This window comes from Schistosoma mansoni, chromosome 2 (genome assembly GCF_000237925.1).
Source record: "Schistosoma mansoni strain Puerto Rico chromosome 2, complete genome".
NCBI lineage: Eukaryota > Metazoa > Platyhelminthes > Trematoda > Strigeidida > Schistosomatidae > Schistosoma > Schistosoma mansoni.
In genome coordinates, this window is record NC_031496.1 from 12,304,767 (window position 1) to 12,326,172 (window position 21,406).

A 21,406-nucleotide genomic window follows, 5' to 3' on the forward strand; every position below is an offset into this window, starting at 1 on the left:
TCTACCCTTGTTATTTAAAATATAATTTCTATCCTGTTCAACTGTGTTCTGATTTGGGGACTTGTCGAGTGAATTGGTGTTCAGGATTACTAAGCAATAGTAATAGCTGGGTCGTAATAAGAGAAATTATAACAGCAAGACCCAAAGACAACCTAGACGTAGACTGACATAAGGTCTACTCAATGGTCGTAAGTAGTGGTGGGTGACGAAAGCAGCCGTGATAGGTAATAGTGGACGACTTACAAGGTATCAAAGAAGCAGCCATTAGAAAGTAGTGGTAGGATATTCAAGAAACGTATGACCATGACCCACTCTCAACACAGATGTTCGGAGCGATGGGTGAAACATTCGGAGGGACAGCTTAACTGGTCCCCCACCCCATACACCTGCTAATTGCCTAAAAAGAGAAACAGTCTGATCAGAAGTCCCATTATTTTCTGGAACCCTCGTCTACAAATTATGATTGCTTACTACAAAAGTTGTCACATGAACTAAGACTTTTTGAAGAATGATTTTCAAAATACTAAGCGACTTCACTTTAAAGTTCCTTTAATTCATCCTAATGAGATTTCAGTTTTCGGAGAAAATCATTGAAAGATTGCCATTTTCCCAGATTTATCTCAGAAGGTCATTAAACCACGCTGTGTATATTGACTACACAGACATTTTGTGCAGAAATACTCATGAGATACGATTTTTTGTTATTCAAGAGTGTTTAACGGCTACCCTACTTTAGAGATTTTTTTGATAGTTTGGTAATAGGGATTGGTGTGGTTAGATACTCTAACTAATTTAGAAACCATTATCGATCGACACATCTCTTTTTTGTTATTCCTCTAAATTATGGATACCTTATTACTCTGCGCCTATTCTCAACTGTTTGCTCACTTCGCGTGTATCTTGCTAGTTTACTTTTTATATGCTTTAAGTGTTGTAATTTAAACTCCAGCTCTTTTGAGTATTCTGGTTTATTGTGTTGATTCTTCGTCTTTATGGTTAGCGATTCTGAGTACCTAGTTTATTTCTGAATTATTGTCGCTTATTAAGTAGTTTGATTTTTTAGAACGCATTGTCAACCTGTATATTTGTCACTAACCCGTATTTTTATCTTAATTTTAGGAAATTAACGGTCGAGGAAATCGATGCTCATCTCGTAAGGATGTCTGAGAAGGATTAATTATACGAAAAGTGTCTATTTTGTTTTAAACGAAATATATTTTTCACTTGAATCTTCAATGTTACAACCAATAGTAGTACACTTAATAATCATGGGATATTTGGTAATATAAGGTCGTAGGTTGTCGATACACTAGATAGTTTAAATCAGTGGTTGGTTACCATATGCAACATAGTTCCAGTGATTTAAATGATATGAGTACCCGTGATCAGTAACTAACCTTTTCATACTTCCTTTCTTGTTAGTAGTTTCTCTACTTGCCGCACGTTTTTAAAGTGTAGCAATTGAAACAAGGGACTAGTCTCTCAGTTCATGCTGTCTGTTTATTATCTTCTAGTATTAATTTCAGCTATGATATGCATGATTTTAGATGCAATTACTTCCCAATATATTGGGTGTCCATCTAACATAATTGACATATCACTAATTTGACAACATATACTAATTCGGTATATAAACTAAAAAAACTTTTTAGCATTGTTATACAGTGGAAGTATTCTATGAAACTATGTCTTTCATAGTGAACTTCGTTTTCCAAGTGGGTTACAATGTTATATTTGAAGTATACTCTTGTGTTCGGCAATCACCGTTATCTTATATTTCGGAATTATGTGTGGTATGAATTACAATGTGCAACCATATTAACATACTCATTTTAAGATTTATAAAATGTCTTCTAGTATTCGTAAATAGGATTTGTCTCTATAATCGATGTGTGATAAATGTAGACAAGGTAATGTCTTCTCGTTTCTATTTTATCTCTATTGAAAGGTCTAACTCCTTGAGGATCTCGTGCCTAATCATATAGTTTGTACTTCAGAACATCTTAATAAACCTAGACATGTATCAAAATAATGTCAGCCCCTTAGTGTCATTTTTTACAAAAAAAAGGTGGGAGATGCTTGCTCGGCCCGTGGAACGACTTGAATACATCGTTCGTTCTGATCAGCTTCTCATTAGATTATTTCTTATAGAATAAGAAAAACTCGAAATCCTCGATGATATTTGATGATTTATTGTATTATGATGAGGAGATACAGAGATCATCATATTTCGAACTAACAGAAATCACAATGTCGTGAAGTTTTCTCCCTAAAAAACGTCAAGAATTATAATATGATTTCACTCTGTTGTAGAGATCTTTTATTAACTGCTGTCAGGAAGATTTTAGTCAACACAAATCCAAAACTACCCTGTGACAGACCTCAGTACCAACATAAGGAAATTGGACTCTGTCCGTCCTCATTTGTTCGCTAAACCTATCGTAAGGATATTTTGAAGTCACTTGTCAAATTTCAACTATTACTAAGGTCACTATGTAGTTGTTTCTCTGTATCTTAAGTTGACTGAAGTTATAGATATGAACCATTAAATCCCAGTGTGGTTCAAAGAGTAAGGTACTACTAAGTTCGACTCTGCATGTAGTCGTGGTTACTGGCAGCTAACTACTTTCTGTCTAGTGCTCCCTAGTTCCTGTTGATTCTTCATTTGATAACATTTATGACTATAAACCATCTGTAGATTAGTAAGGGTTTGTGATTTCCTATTGTTGATATACAGGACTGCAGTTAGTTGGTCTTTGGGTTTATATGCATCCTGGACCTTTAGTCACAACTTCTTAGTATGTTTGGTTTGTATGTAGGAGTCCGGTCCAGGACACATGTTTCATCCTATTCGAGGTCCGTCAATTAGAAGAGAATAGGAACTACATCGAGACGATTCCCTGAGGATATGAATTTGTCAACAGAGACTGATCAACTGAATTACTGAACTTTGACAACGGAAATATATGAACCATTACTAATACCTCATATTACTATTAGTTAGCGTGTGGGTTATCCCATTGTTGATAATTAGGACCGAATTTTGATCAGTCTTTATTACTAAATGCGGATCCTTCATGGATTGTCTCGGTAGAGCTATTTTGTCATAAGTTATTTAGAATAGATGTATTATTGTTACCAGTAAAATATATTTTAGATAACTGGATAATTCGTTTTCATTAGAAGTAAAAGGCTCTGGATTCCTATCTCAATATGTGCATTAATAGTGGGATGGTGGTGACGAATCCAATAGGGAACAGAACGTGCTTTCTAGACTGCACCGCTTACCACATACCAAATGTTCTACGAACATCTGAGAACTGTGAATTGTGTCAAACTACTCATAAGTAGCATTCAACAAAAATTCACATGTCAACTCAACCAGCTATTTTGTCCACTTGTTAGCCTACTTGAAAATATCGTGATAGCAGTTTAGACATAACATATATGAAGTTAAGGCTGACCAATTATGACTGTCACATAATATTCGTCCTATGAAAGATGTCTGCTAGTGATTTTAGGTTAACTAAATGAAAAACTTCCAAATACCAAAGATTCGTTCCCACTGAAAAATATCATTAAATTGAGAAGGCAGCACTATGGAAAAACTACCTGTATGAGGAATATGAGTGAAAATCACACCGATTCAGTAAAATTTTGGATCAAATCATGTATATTCTGACCCGTAGTCTTACACTTCGAACTGATATTAGCATATATTTTATTTTAAAGTCATAATTTTTTTATAAAAATATTTTAGATCCACCGAACAAGTTAATCTAAATAAAATAGATGCCAATCGTATAATACTCTTCAAATTAAACTACAAGTATGATATTATCTATAATCGCTCTATAATAAATATAATTACCATTCCAATGCTACTCGTATAACAGTAATATCAACTTTTCTTTCCTCAGCATTGTGCTCTTATAAATTTTTATCCATCAGTTACAATTTTCCTCTTCACATGCGTAATACAAAGTAGCTTAACAAATAAAAATAACGTTTACAATTGTTGGAATATTTGTAATTTTTATTAATTTAGTGGAAATAAAAACTAATTTTTTTAATATCACACTAGAAGTGACTTTTCCCACTGTCTATGTGATTCACCAATTGACTATTGAAAAGGCAATAAAAAAGACAGTTTATTGCGATTAGTGAATCTAGCTTTTGTATATGTTAGGAAGAAGATATTCACTGTAGTTAGTACCCTTTGCCATTTTTGTGATCATGTTCATGATGATGATGATGGTCATGCTCATGATGATGGTGGCGGTGGTCGTGATGGTCGTCATGATGGTCATGTTCATCATGATCATGCTTATCGTGGTCTTTACGATAACTGTATTTTTCATATCTACTACCATAATCGTATTTGTCATATTTCTTATAGTAATCCTTATAATTCTTGCTATATTCTTTGGTGTAACCATATTTCTCATAATCTTTTCCATGACCATGCTTGTCATCCCCGTACTTGTCGTATCCGTATTTTTCGTTACCATATTTATCATAGCCATACTTCTCGTAACCATATTTGTCGTATCCGTATTTGTCGTAACCATATTTATCATAGCCGTACTTCTCGTAACCATATTTGTCATATCCATACTTCTCGTAACCATATTTGTCGTATCCATACTTGTCGTAACCCTTTTCATAACCATATTTGTCAGAGCCATACTTGTCGTAACCATACTTGTCATAAACCTTTTCGTCACCATATTTGTCAGAGCCATACTTGTCATAACCCTTTTCGTAGCCATATTTGTCAGAACCATACTTGTCATAACCCTTTTCGTAGCCATATTTGTCAGAACCATACTTGTCATAACCCTTTTCGTCACCATATTTGTCAGAACCATACTTGTCATAACCCTTTTCGTAGCCATATTTGTCAGAACCATACTTGTCATAACCCTTTTCGTAACCATATTTATCATATCCATACTTCTCGTAACCATACTTGTCATATCCGTATTTATCATAGCTATACTTACCATATCCATATTTGTCATATCCATACTTATCATAACCATATTTGTCATATCCGTATTTGTCATAACCATATTTGTCGTAACCATATTTGCCATAACCGTACTTGTCATAAGCATATTTATCGTAGCCTTTTTCATAGTTTTTGCCGTAAGCATACTTCTCGTCCCCCTTCTCATGACCATATTTATCATAGCTATACTTGTCATAACTATATTTGTCATAGTTTTTACCGTAAGTGTACTTGCTGGAATCATCGCTTGTGTATTCAGTACCATAACTATATTTCTTACTATCGTAATATTTATTATAAACATCTACAGAATTTTCATGACTTTCACCTCCACCAGGACGACTGGTAATTGCACTAATTCCATTAGTATATCCATTGTATCCACTATAAACGCTGTTCAGTAAACAAGTTATTAGTATACTGAATACTAATAAATTCATTTTTTCAATCCTGAACAACAGAAATTTTCGAATACACTACGATTGTTTATACAAAAGCATTTACTCTGTATATACTTGAGACTTTATATATAAAAGCTATTTATAAAGTACATTCGTTAAAATTCAATATTTTGCGTAATTTACAAATAACGTTTTATATTTTTGCAAAGTTCACGTTCGTATTGGAAATGCAAAGTGTAAAACAGAGTGCATTAAGACTGTCATTTAAATGCTTTTTACTTAGATGGGTTATTCCAAACTGTTTGTTTTCCATTTTCCTGTTATTGATATTCAGGAGCATAACTGACCAATCTCTTTTGAGAGTTTCATCCAGCTGATAAGTCCCAAACATAATTGATCTCACATCCTTGATTCTACTGTTAGCCGCTTAGAATACATAGAACTTAGATTCACAAAGCAATATTTGTTACTACTGTTTTTAACTATCTGAAATTAATATTCTGACCGTAACCCTTATCTGTTTAACAAATAATTAAAATATATTAAGAGAGAAGAAACTTATAACATGTTTTAAATAGTGTTTAGAACACCATTTTCGTCCGATTCGGTACTTGTCAGTTGTATATAATAACGTCGATGTTGATGTATTCACTGAAACTTTGGCTATGTACCATCGCTACAAACTGCAGAGCGTTACCCACTAGGAGTCGTTATAGTCGCCAACTTTTTTGAAAGATCAGATATTTATTATCAGCTGTAAGGGTTTGTATTTCTTCACTATTGGTATCCCAAAGTAATCACGCATTTGTAGATGGCGTCGAGTCTCGATTGACTATGATCACCACTACAATAAGATTACGCGCCCGAAAACGACTCGGTTCCTTTGATAACTCGCAAACCAGAAGGCTTTAATTAGTCCAGATAAAGTATATTTATTGGCTATCTCATGGTATCGAAAGAATACCAAGACATGCCAACGAGTACAGGCAATAAGGTCAGAGCGTAAGAAAGTTCGAACGGACAAGGCGGGCGACCGAACGAAAAGTGATTTTGATACGGTTAAGCAACGACGAGTACAGTAAAACAATCACTGGTACAATTGGTTATAATAATAATTGTTTCCATTATACCAATCACGTTCTCGTCGAGAAAAGGAGGTCACTACACATTATTTCAAACACACGAATTGCTCCCCTATAATTAATAATAAAATTCAGATCTCTACAATAATAAGAATATAATATCTGTTGAAAAAGCTTGTGACCATTTGTATTGTATTGTAAGCGATAATACGGTAACATTGTAAATTATTAGCAATAGAAAAAAGCAAAACTATGCAACCAAAGAGTAAATGATTGCATAATTCATTGAGTAAATTAATTGGTGAGATATATAAAGGTAATAATTAGAAGAGATAGTTTTCTTCAATACCTGATATCAAATAAAAAGTCATCGAAAAATAGATATCACGGGAAGTTGTTTTGTTTTAGACTAAGACTCATCAACAGTAGTAAACGATTACTTCCCATAAAGAATTTATAAAATCAGAAAGAACTTTCTAATCCTTCCCTTTCAAATGGTTTACCAATCGATGTAAGTTTAAAACAACAACAAAAACAACAATCTTCAATTTTAACCAATCCTCATGAAGTACTCAATTAAAACTTATTTTTAGTAACTCGGAGCTCTGTATAAACACTGTGAGGCCTTTATATCTTTTATTCACTTTCAATCAAATTTACAAGCAAGGTAATCAATTAAGGGAAATATCTGCAGACTATCTAATGGATTACACAAATGATATGGTCATCAAACCTTGTAAAGTATTGATATCCATCGATCAAAGAAGCATTAAATGGACAGCAGGAAATGTGACACATGGATGGTACTTTCATAAAGATTTAAATTCATGGATTTCTGTTGACTCAAATCTCAACATTTAACAAGATTACTAATTTTTATCAACTACGTACCAATAAGCGATAGTTTATCTAGATATCCTGAAAGATGCTATTAAAAACGAGACATTCCTCATCCACACAAAACTTATGTACAGAGGAACTAATCAAGTTAGATAAGTAGGAATGTCATCCTCAACATATATTTTAAATAATAAAGCAAATAACCTGTTTAAAGTGTTATCTCACCGGGTCTTAGAAGTTATTTATTAAGTTTATTAAATGCTTAAATAGTTACTTAACTATCTCATCAATGTTTTTTACTACCAACTCCCGTTCAAGATAATCGATTTCATAATTATTATGTAGTCTTTTTATAGCACTTCATTTCTAAGGTGTTCATTGGAATTTCATTAAATAGGAGTATTCGTTTTTAAATGAGAAATGAATTAGTAGTATAGAGTTGTGGAGATTGTGGAGTTCCATTGAAATAATGGACCGATCAGTGTTAGACCATCATTGGAGACCTGGGAGCACTGAACAGCCGTTTCGTCCTAATATTGGACTCCTCGGCATTGAGCATTCACGATCCCGCTCACGGAAATCGGCCCAAAGATTTTCCGTTTCGCGCGCAAGCTCTTAACCTCTACACCACTGAGCCAAGATCCGACACTATTAATGTCTAAATTTCAGGTTTCCAACGGTTCTGAATGGTGATCTAACATTGATTGGTTCATGATCTCAATGAAACTCAACAATATCAACGAACCTCGAAGTCCTAGTGAAAAGCGATGACCAGTGGGGTTCGACCGTGTCGAGTGTGGGGCAGTTATCCACTGAAGACAATGGGAGATGGTCGAGCAATAGAACCACTGAATCCCGACTCAGTGGTGTAGAGGTTAACCACTTGCGTGCGAGGCCGAACGTCCTTTGTTCGAGTCTATCTAACTTTCATTTCGAAAAATCGTCTTATATCCACACAAATTACAAAATTTGTTTATTGATGTAAAATATAGTGTTCGGCTGAATTTATTTACACAATCATTTGAAAAAAATTACTATCCGGACAAACAAACCATCAAGGCACTAATTTACTGTGTAAATATTTTAAGAAATTTCTCTTAACTACTTATAATTAAGTACTATCAAAGTCAAGTAAAACAACTACGACGGTTGATTCATTTCCCTTTTTATTTGTTCTTTGAAGTTACGAGTTGGAATTAAATAGAAATTCATGTATTAAATATATTATTCAATGAAAATGCTATAATCAAACATAAAGTATTTAAATAACGAAATATCAATACTACTACGTTTTTCTTATTTGATCGATGAGTAAACTGGAGATTTTAATGGAATTCTTCCTTTTACTCTCTTCCTTTCTCTCTCTCGCCATCTATCTATCTATCTACCAGATATATATGCGCCACACAAATCATACTTAATTTGTGTGAGGGTTGTGATACTGCCCGAGTGCCCAAACTGAAGCAGGTGTTTTGCTTAGGGGGCCACACCCGGAACCTTTGACCTAAATGTCTGATCCACAAGGCAGTGGAGCATCGTGAGAAGATGCAGTCCCATGGTGGCCGGTGATCAACGATTGGTTCATACGCCGTTTGTTCTTTCAAAATCCTGGAGCCCATGTGCACCATTGGTTTGGAATCAGGGTTTCCCAACTCCTCTAGGTGAACTTTCCGTGTCCACCAACCCGGTTAAAGAGTCGGACATTCACTTTTCGTCCTCTCAATTTCGTAAACAACAGTGATGCCACGAGAAGGCAGTGAGTAGGACTTCCCTGACAGAGGCTATATATTCGATGGCCATGTGAGAGCATTTCGAGAGGGAGAACGGACTCTTCCTACCTTTGGTAGTATCAGGGCATTCGGGGGCATATATAATTATATTAACATAAGAGGATTTTGGAGATTGTTGAGTTTCTATCGATCGCATAATGTTATGTAGACAACCATTAAAAACTAGGGAAATGTACTCGGCCATTTTGTTTTAGTATGGGATTATTTAGGAGTGTGAATTAACGACCCTGCCGAAGATCGAGCCCAGGATCTTACGACAAACCCTTAACTTCCAAACTACTGAGCCGGCATCCAGTGGTTTACATGTCTAATCTCAATCAGTTCGAAATATTGCGTGACCACCTTCCATTCTCTTTCGTAGATAAATGTCTCACACCTGATATAGTTGAACTTCATTGGTCACAGCTAAGCACTAGGACTCCTGGCATTACATCTCGAAGTAAGTCAGTAGCGAGCATATGATTATTATTACTAAAGAAGTTCTCTAGGGGTTATTGATTTTTCATAGTTTATATCAAGGACTGATCTCAAACAACCATTTAAAACCGGGAAATATTGATAGTTAGATATAAATTCAATGTATTCAAAATATCGTTTAACAGACACTTATATTTTAATGTCATAGAAAACACAACAAAAAACTGCATAGTTATACAATGAGTTTGGAAAAAGATATTTGTAAACAGAACGTTATTGTACGATTAATAAAGACAATAAAGAGGGAAAGTCATTTTCTTATATTACCACTTATTCATGCCATGATACGCATTTACAGTCATCCAAAATACAATAATCTGTCAAAAAAATTAGTATTGCAATAATCAACTAGGCTTTCGAGAACTTCTACTATCAGATAAAACTTTATGTTATGAGGTGTTAAAAGTATTGAGAAAAATATAAAAATCATTAAGATGAAGACAATATTGACATCATCTTGGGCAGTTAACTATTCATTTGATAAATATTACCAACTTAAAATGAGGGAATAAATGAGTGATAGGTAGATAAATAAACTATTACAGGTATAGCTAAAAATTGTCAAAAAACGAAGAATACCTGACATTTGAACATTATGTTCTGGGTTCAATTTTGAAAGATTATGCTGATAAATCTAGTTATCAATCCATAATCTTTCCTAACTTCACAATTTTGACATTAGAATGAACACAATCAAGATTTTCTAAAAAAGGATGTGGATTGAACCTTGAATAAATAAATCATAAAATAACAAACCAAATGTTAAAACCAATTTTTGATGAACTTTTCTTCAGACAAGTAGTTATCAAAGATATATTCAAAACGTAGTGTTCAACATATTCAAGAAATAAAGATAGTCTTTCAGTTTATTTCACTTAACGATTTGCACTGATTACACTTAGGAAATAAACATTTATGATAATTTATTAACTCAATGGTTAACAAATTAGTTGATACTATGATCTGTACTTATTGATTACCTAGTAATCAACGGTTATATGGATTTCATTAAAAACCGTGTAGTTCATAACACCGTAATATCCTAAATTTTGGGAGTTATTCAAAACTCATGCTTTTACAAGGAAGTAGTTGTTTTAACTTTTCGCATTAAATGTATTGATCAGACGACAATTAACCTTTAATCGTTTATTGCTTTCTGGGTGTAATATTCTCATCTTAATTGATTGATAGTACACTTCAAACAGACTGCTTATTGAGTAATAACCTATGTTATGTTTGCCTAGTCCCCTTAGTTCTGACCAAAGTCTACCGATCATAATCAAAAGTAAATAAATGTTTAAGTATTTCGACATAGTGCATCTTATGTTAGATAATCGTGAGGAATCAATATTAAGATATACATTTACGTTTTGTTGGTTGGAAGTGGTAGGCAGGACCTATCAAAAACATCTAAGAAAGCAATGTTCTGCATACTAAAGACTTCATCATTGAGTAGCTCAGTGATAACTAAAACCAAACAATATGAAATTCAGCTACACATTATCCTGGCGATTACCTGTAGCTATTTAACTTCAAATACTTCATTCAACTTGTTTTAATCCTAGTGAAGATTAAATTATAGGTAACTTCTGAGAAATGTTTATCAACAAATATATTATGCGTATATTCTTATTATATAACTATTCAGTAACTAGATTATGTATATCTATACTCCTCTTATTACAAGCTTTATTTTGACCTATAGATCATTATGATGCGATTTACTATTCTTAAATTATATTCAATTTATTAATTACATTCTCCCACGTTCACGGCCACTTTTTGGCTTGATCTTGTACAAATGTTATTTCCTATTTTATAGTATGATTTGGTCCTTTTGGCTTGTACATAAACCAAATATATTTCAAGTGAATAATTCGCTTAGTGGAAGCTGGTATTGGTGGTCTGGACTTAACTGGCAAAGCTGAGACGAAAAATGATCATTAAATACTCTAGACTGCTCATACTAGTTGATACGTCATTGGTTTGGCACAGTGCTAAGATTGCATAAGTCATATTCCGAGTGGGGGATAAGTCACGTGATAATTTGTCTCGCTTAAAGTCTAAACACAATTCTTTTCGTATTCCAAATCGGTCATCCATTAAATTCTTAATTATCACTTTGAAATTTTTTTTTGAGATTTATTGCAGAACTTGGTTATTTTTTGACAAACCTTCGATCGTCTAAAAACTAAACATATTTATTACTAAAATTATTTGTAGAGGATTATTGCTTTTCACAATACTCACCGACTGGATCGATACTGAGCTCTTTATGACAGTACACCAATTTTAGTTGCTCTAGTTTGTAAACAATAAAGTGATTAGTAAAAGTGATCTGTTAAATCTTGATTTTTTGTAGTGTTGAATCTAAATAAGGAAGAATGAATTAACCTTGATACCTCAAACTTCATATATCGTCCCGTAAGTTGCTTAGATAATCATTCCCGGAATGTTGGAAATCTCAATAACCAAGGTGTCCTTTTCTCATGAAGCTAAGTGCAGCATTCATCAATCATATATATATATATATATATATATATATATATACTCGATCATCTACCGTGGTTCCACGACTTTTTTCAACTCTTTACTGTGGATGATTATTTATAGCACATATGTTCGTTTTTTAAAAGTTTCAGTAGTAGTAAATTCAGTGGTTTTGATTCCATACGAGCAACACTGTGAGTAGTGAATACCCAATAGTACTTGTTTGACTTATAAGTATAACTTTCTTAGACAATTGAAAAAACTGTATCATAACTTTGTTTACTGATAAGCGAAACTATTTAGTAAACGCAATAAGAAGTCGATATTTACAGTCCTTAAGTTACACGTTGCTGATCATCAGATCACATGATGCTATGTAGTCATTGTAATGATTAATTTAAGATACTGTCACCGAATTAGACCTAAACGTAGATCAGTGGTAAAACATTATTCCCCTTCAACACTGTTTTCGTTGTTAGTTCTGGATTGAACACATTACTGATTAACTTTAAATACATAAAACAAAAATACTTAAATATATTTCAGTATTTTCGAGCTCCGTTTGTTCAATATATTAATTGAAACTGTCGGTTTCTTTGATGATTTATGTTCTATTTCAACTTTATTTCTAAAAAAAAAACTCTTTTTTTTAACAGTTGAGTTCATGAGTCTATGTAAGCTAGACCACCATCGAAAACCTGGAACCACTGCACGGTTGTTTTGTTCTAGTATGGGACTCTTCAGCAGTGAGCATCCACGATCCTGCATTCGGAATTCGAACCCAGGACCTTCGGTCTCGTTTGCAAACGTTTAACCTCCAGGATGATGAGCCGGAATCCAACGGTGTTAATGTCTAACCTCAATCGATTCGTGATCCTGCGCAACCATTCATCCATTGTGTGAGGTGAATACCTGTCTTAAGATTTTCTTCAGTAACTTAGATTTAAATGTGATCAAACTATGGTTAGTAAATTATTCACTTAACCAATGTCAGTTATTATAGATTGTTTTTTTGTCTAAATCAGTTTTGTCACCTAAATATTTGCATGAACTACAAGCACCACTATTTAGCTATTGACCATAAAGTTTGCTACGTAGTCTTGATCTTTTCTCTTTGAATAACTCGACTGATCGAGTGTAATCAGTAGGTTGAACCCTCAAATACAATGAGTTTGAACAGACGTTTTTTTTAAGAAAGAGAAATAGGTTTTATTACAAATTTGATCAATCTTTTTTGCCAATGTTTTATTCATTCAATTTCTTTTTGATCTCCAGAATGGATGATCAACAGTTCATAAAAGAATCATAATTAGATAATCATGTTATTATTACTATTACATTAAATTACTATATTTATGATTAAATTATTATTATATTCATTACTTTAATTATGTTTATGAGTATTCATTAATCACTTTAATTACATTATCTTCCCTTGAATATTTTACATCCTTTTCAACTTGTTTTTTATTCTCTTCACTTTTCTCTTCTGATTTAGCTTTTTTCTTTTCTGGAATTTTTTTATTTTTTACCTCATCATAATCTGTTTTTTTATCAAGATAATTCTTTCCATTGTCAGGTTTTGATTTTTCATAATATTGATCTTTACCATATTCCTCATGACGTTCTTTATCGTTACTCTTTCCTTTCCTTTCTTCATAAACATCATTTGATACTTTTCGAACATTGACTGTTGGTTTCTTGTAAATACGTTTAATATTTTGATATTCTTGATATTTAGGTTTATTATAACTCTTATCATCATAACCTGGTTTATTCGTATCATCAAAAAAGTGATCATAATAATATTTCAATTTCATGATCACCGATTTATCATTATTATTATTTGATAACCAATTTAGATGATTATTGATATGATGATGATTAATAGATTTACTTGATTGATAACCTACTTGTTTGTTATTATTGTGATATTTTCTAAGATTATCATTATAATAAAAAGACTTTGATACTTGATATTGATCATTATAGCCGAATTTCTTTAATTTCTGTACATCAGCTCTATACTTATATGTCGGTTCTCTGTGTAATCGATCCCTGTAATGTGGATTTGAAACTTCAGGCATCTTGTAATTAGATTTACTATATATAGAATTTGATTTCTTTTTATTAACTGTGTTATGATCTGACTGGGCATATTTAATATCATCATAATAGGATGTTCGATAATTGTCATTATTATAACTTCGATCATCTTTGTGACTGGCAGATGAAGTTTTATCATTTGTATTTCTATCATAATAATATGAATTTCCCTTCTTTCTTTCACTTTTCAATATTTCATTATTATAATTATTTCCATAATTCTTATATGATGATGGTGAACTGTATCCAGTGGATACCACCGGTTGTGAATTATAATTAGAATAATAATAGTAATTATGGTTATCTTTATATTTGTTATAATAATAGAATGACTTTTTGTAAGGTCTGTAAATATCACCCCCCCACAATACTATGAATGGATAGTCTAATGTAGCATAAGCACCAAATGATACTGGTATAAATATTCTGCCACTTATTGCATTTGACATACATTTTGTATAATCAACAGAAACAAGTAAAATAATGAATATATTGAAAAATGAACAACATGTTACCATGTTTACTTTATATATTCCTTCTAATCTTAATGACTTTCTTTTTATAAAGAAAATGTAAAACTGAATTCATAATATTTTACTGTATATATGTATTTATTTTAAAATTATTCAATATTATACGTCTATAACATCACAGTTATTATGAATACTTATGCACTTTAAATGATGCCTTTTTTCTTCGTCGATTGTTTATTAAATGTGCCATTACATAATCGTACCCTTACATACAAACACGAATATAATGACAAATGAAGTTTATCACCAAAAAGTGCATTATTAGAAGAGCCAAATTGACAAGAAAATGTTTATTTCTATTGATTATAATCCTATAAATTAAAGTAATTAAATTTTAATTATCAGAAGGGGTTTTGTGGAGATTTAGTATTTTCATAGTTGAAAACGTGAGTCAATTGAAGCTAGACCACCATGGAAAACCTGGAAGCACTAGACGGCCGTTTCGTCCTATTATGGGACTCCTCAGCAGTGCGCATCCACGATCCCGCACTCGCGAGATTCGAACCCAGGACCTACCAGTCTCGCATCAGAGCACTTAACCGATAGACCACTGAGCCGGTCTGCATCCAACGGTGTTAATGTCTAACTTCAACTGATCCACGAAGTTGAGCAACCGTTCACCGATTGTCTTCAGTGAGTTGATATCTCACAACAGACGTGGTTTGAACTCCACTGGTCACTGCTTCTCACTATAACTCCTGGATTTACCTCTCGAAGTCAGTCACTATTGAGCAAATGATTATATTAATTATCAGAAGGGTTTTTGTGGAGATTTAGTATTTTCATAGTTGAATTTTTTCCTAATAGTCATACTTAATTTAAACAAAAGATCAGAAAGGGTTTTTTGTGGAGATTTCTGTATTTTCATAGTTGAAATCATGAGACCAGTTGAGTTCAACCAAGTCTGTTGTAGAGATATCAACTCACTGAAGACAATCGGTGAACGGTTGCTCAAACATCGTGGATTGGTTGAAGTTAGACATTACCACCGTTGGATGCAGACCGGCTCAGTGGTCTATCGGTTAAGTGCTCCAGCGCGAGACTGGTAGGTCCTGGGTTCGAATCTCGCGAGGGCGGGATTTTGGGTGCGCAACGCTGAGGAGTCCCATAATAGGACGAAACGGCCATCCAGTGCTTCCAGGTTTTTCATGGTGGTCTTGCTTCAATTGACTCATGATTTCAACTATTAAACAAAACACCAAATTAATAGTACTGGAGATGAACATCGAATAACTAACTTTCATAATAAAGAATAATATTGTAACATGGCACTGACAGCTTGTGAAAACAATACAGTCTACTTCTGAAGTTTGTAAAGTGATTAGTTCGTAGTTTATATTACGGATTTACTAGCCAGACAAACACATAAACAAGAATTACCAAACAGTGGTTTTGTTTTAGATTTTTTAAAAGTATACTCACTTGACCCCAACAGGAATTAAACACAAAACCCCCCGAGTTTTACGGTTAGCGCGTTACTTTGAGATCATTAAGTTATTATCCAATGGTTCACAACACTTTGAAAACTCTACTTTTTCAAATAAGATGGACATTAAAATCAGGTGCAAAACAACTAAATTTGTTGAATATATATTTTTCACAATAGAAAATATCCCTCATGCTGAATACTTAGAACAAATATTTGAAGAAATACAAAGACAGCATCAGATATTTAGTGATATACTATTAATTTACGTGATGATTCTTGAGATAAGATCGGGTGATCTAATAATCATGAGAAAAGGTTTACATGTCATAAAATGCTGTCAGGTAATTGATGAGTACTTCTTCATCGTTCGGACTGAAGCCTCTGATGAATAAGTTATTAGAATAATAGGATAGCTGTTTTCAATCAAACAGTAAAGATGGGTTTGACTAAAATCGAGAAAAGCTGTAAACAATACATTATGTAATTTCTTTTTGTGAACTGCAAACATACATATTTAATTTATGATAAACAATCCATCAAGTAAAACAAAGAAACAACACAAACTGCGATGTTGGTAAAAGTAAAAAGTATTCTATCCATACAGAATAGCATAACTAATGTATCTCCTTGATAACAAATTATAGCGATTTATTACTCTGAATCAACGAAGACTACATCGTATAATCATCACCAGATACTTTCTTTAAAAAAACGTCTATTCAAACCACTTTGTACCTGTTTGCTTATCTTATTTACTAGGTATTCGCAATGCAGTGAAAGCTGATATTAAATACACTGCAGTTCATCTTGTTTATGGAACGACACTTCAACCTCCAGGAGAATTCGTGGATCCTTCATCTTCTTCAATGAACATGGATCTAAACTCCTACACGAGCAGGCTTACAAACGCAATGTGTTCAGTTAAACCTGCTGCCACTCTGCCTCACTTAACTGATGTTTTCGTTCAACCTGACTTACGATATAGCGCACACTTTGTACGTCGACGACCTCTCGAATCAGCATACAAAGGACCCTTCAAAGTTCTTCAGCGTGACCCTAAGTACTATATAATCTATAGGAACGGAACTAACGATAGCATCAGCATCGGTCGCATCATCCTATCCACGTCTCTTTTCTTCCGGTACAGTCGAAAGACACGACTCCTACACTTACGACAACGCATCCGATAGCCATCACTCAGGATGATACTTTGGCAGTATCTGAAAATGAACTCAAAACAACGTGTTCTGGAAGGAGAGTAAGGTTTCCAGAACATTTAAACGATTATTGCCCATAGGAAACTGATTAACAGCTTGTTTCATCTCGATTCTTTGTATTATATATGATATAAAAAAGTTTTAATATGCTTATATTTATTCCAAAAACAAAATATTGTTTGCTAATATGCTCGCTAATATATGTATATTAGGAAAATTCTTTTCGAAAAGTAAGAACCATTCTGTAATAATCGTTTATACGCTATCGCATATGCGTAAGTTTATTTTCCTCTTTTTTGTCTTTACGCGCGTACGAGTGTATTTCGACATGTATTTACATATCCCTTTTTTCTTTCCCAGGACGGCTGGAAAAGACTAAAAAAGAATGACGAAGTTTATAATGAACCGAAATTCTTATTGTACCTTGTTTCTTTATTACTATGTTGTACTACATGATCCCTTATAGTAAGGAAAGACGACCAGATGCTGATAAACATAGCAAGCTATCAGAAGAGTGTTTACCAATGACAAAGTCGTTGGGTTTAAAATTCTGGCTGGCCACGTCGTAGGGTCATTACTACCCCACTAGGGAGAGAGTGATCTGTAGCTGTAAATAATTCCCCAAAATCAATAGCTCTGTAAGTGTTCGACATTGGATGCTGACCACATTAGTTTTAATGAACTCATCTAGCTAAAGGTGCTCGGTAATGCATCCGCAGCAGATCACGAGGGGGAACGCTGTGCTCAACATTCCCTGTAATCACTAAACAGCCTAGATCAGTCGACTCTCGATATATTGATAACCTATCAAATATATATTCGAACCCCCTCGATTCTGACTTTTGATTTCACTAGGTGGGTTTGATTCATAGTATGTGTTACTGGTTAAAGTGTTGTCAAACTCCAAATACCTGTGGCATCTTCAGTGTCGTGTATGGTAAATACGAGCTTGTTATAATTCGGTCAGTCATGATCTACGTAGAGTCTGGTACACCTGTGTGTGTTGTTTTAGTTTACCAGAGCACTTTGGTACGAGATGAATTCCAAAAAATATAACAAGGAAGTTAAGGTAATGTAGTAGTAATGATAATGAAACAAACAGCATTGAGAATACGTTTCAAAGAGACAGTGATGAAGTAAGCATGAAGAAATGCTGTAACTCAAGATCAAGAGGAAGATAATGCGTGACCCCATTTGCGTCACTGTAAATGACTCCGTACGACGCCACACGATCACTAGTGGTGGTTATCAAGCGAATACAAGCGTAGGTGACCTGCATCATTCAGGAAAACAACCAGTAACTTGCTCACAACCTATCTGTATACCCATAAAAATAGGCCGTCGAGATAGGTGGTAGTTATGCATACTCAATACTATCCCCAAACTACCTCATATGGAAATTCACCTTATCAACCAACTTCCCATATTAGTATGCTCTATAAAACCTCAAAATCGCTTACCTTAGTCGTCTCATGATGCGTAAGAAGTACTTTGAAGTCACTTATGATTAAAACACCTGCAGTCGACACATATCTTTTACATTCATAGACTGTTTCACACATATTAAGCAACACAGAGTGAACTGCTCATCAATGTACTTACTATATCTATCATTGTACGATGTCCAAACTTGCGAAATATAACCAGAATGTGTACGTACTAAATTCGCATTATATGACAGGAATTAATGAAGTTGATTTCCTGAACTCAAAACTGTTGGAACCCAGTCACAAACTATCGGTCTTTTTGACCAAACATATACAATCCTCATAGCTAGTTGTAATCAGTGTGACGGTCAGTAATGATACGACATTTTAAGGACTCCGCATCAGTCACCAATCGGTCCTACTGAAGTCTGTGATCAGCTTTTAAAGACATTGATACTTTGGGCAAGATAAGTATCAATTGAGCAATGTTTTCCTCCTTAATGTGTATTCAAGAGACTAACCGAAAACCCACTGTAATAATTTTTGTTAGTCCTATAATCAGACTGAGCCTTTAGCTTATTTGATCAGATAAATGTAATGCTTGTATTGTTGCAACATAAAGTAATCACTACTTATCGGTCAAGATAATCCCGGAAACAGGGAAACAAACGGTGTACAATTTCCTGTGCATTCAACAATAGGTGAAAGCTATAGATTCATTTATAACAAAATCGCTTAGTGATCGGTAACCAGACTTTGAACGAACACTAACGATATATCGAGTACCAACAAATTTCTTGATGTTGTAACTTTAATCGACATCGATAATTAGGTTATCAAACATGTCGTATGAAGTTCTACTTCACATGCATTTAAATGCTCAAGATTAAGTCAGTAAATATATACTGCTGTAGTTTCACTGCTATTGGGTGATACTCCAACGCTTCGAAACAGTGAAGTTTTATCAATCCACTTTTCTACAGACTGCTATTTTATTGCTTGATAAGACATTGGTCCGACGCACTAAGGGTATCGTAAATTCCTAAGACTTACTAGAATAGTCAACTAAATCAACCAAGAAAGTCTTTAATCGTTCTAAGTTTTTATTTCTCTGTTCAATAGTTAGAAATGAAGTCTGGATTGCACTATTCATCGTTGAGATGGACCTGTGACTCTAAAAATGAATGGATTTGTAAATATCATGAAGTAGCAAATTCTCTAAGGTTACAGATTCATTCTTCTATGAGTACGAATATCAGTAGTTTCTAGGTTCAGGAATACTTGTTTCCAAACATTCGAAATTGATTAAACCCATTAAGCCTTCAGAGTAGTATTGATCTTAGCTTTATACTTATTGATATTATATGAAAGATAGATCTGTAGCAATTTAGATGATAACCCTTGGTAGGACTGAAGGATTTTCTCGTCTTTTGAGCTCCAATAGTATCCAGTTATTTCCAGAAAAAACAATATCTTTGTTTATCATTCTCAAATTATTTGATTACGTAACCACTTGTAGGAATATTTCATCGAAGAAAACTAGAGTTTGTACTTTAAATGGTTTCACTAAATTATGAATGAACACCCGATACAAGGAATCATCACTAAACGATTTGCCTGCATCAGAAAGTTCGAATTCATTGACGTAAAAAAAACAATCATATCCTTCCGGAAATTTGGAAAAATAACTACCCATCCAACAATTCATTTATTATTGAAGTAGGTACATATTGTGCTCGTCAAAATGTCTAATTATTGCCCAATGAGTGTTTATCATGAACAAGTGTCAAAGTCCGTATTATTTTACTCATATTAAGTTAGCGAGTATCATTACCCTCTCAAAAACGTGATCGTTGAGTATTTCAATTCATATATTACTGTTACATTTATAAAACTAATATTCACATAATCTGCAATCATATTGCTCATGAATTACGAAGTAGTTTGATGAAACTGTTGGTAATCTCTATTCTTTCACCTAAATTTTTCAAATCTTACATACACAAATTAACTGCTCTTACATATTTAAACTGTCATAAAGTAGTTCAACTATACAGGACAATAAAATAAACACTTTCACCAACTTAAGCTTACACACTGCTCTTAATATTGAGAGTAATTAGAAGAAATCGTTAGGTAGTTTACCCAAACGACTCTCAATCAGTAGTCTGCAAGTTTAAAATTGTCAATACCTACTTCATGTTAAGGATTCAGTCAATATAGTTATTTTATGCACTAACACTGGTTTAAAATAGAGCACATAAACTTGTACCAGGTAAGCGAGTTAATGTTGACTGAAATTCTGTTGCACACTATCAAGATAATCTACATGACTAACATAAGACTTACAAATGAAAAACTATATTAATTAGTGAGAAGCCATCACTTGTTGTTAAATTATACGTAGAACCAGATAATCAATAAATATATTAGCTTTAAAAGTATATTACTTCCGTCAAAAGGGAAACTTCATACATAAAGTAAAAACCCTAAAGAAATATAACACTCAGTTTCCAAATAATATTATTATCTAAACACTTTTTTAATTGCAAAATGCCTCGAGAATTCAGACTAATACCACTAGAGACAACATTTCTTCA

General features: G+C 33.5%; 1 protein-coding gene across 1 annotated transcript; it reads right to left on the reverse strand.

Annotated features, from left to right (window-relative positions):
- Nucleotides 1-1,123: 1,123 nt before the first annotated feature.
- Smp_014610 (hypothetical protein) lies at nucleotides 1,124-14,718 on the reverse strand (the record flags this gene model as incomplete). The annotated part of the gene is made up of 3 exons (XM_018795711.1): nucleotides 1,124-1,163; nucleotides 4,217-5,490; nucleotides 13,519-14,718. 3 exons carry the CDS (start codon nucleotides 14,716-14,718, stop codon nucleotides 1,124-1,126), a joined length of 2,514 nt encoding a protein of 837 aa, XP_018649995.1.
- Between the last annotated feature and the right edge of the window lie 6,688 nt (nucleotides 14,719-21,406).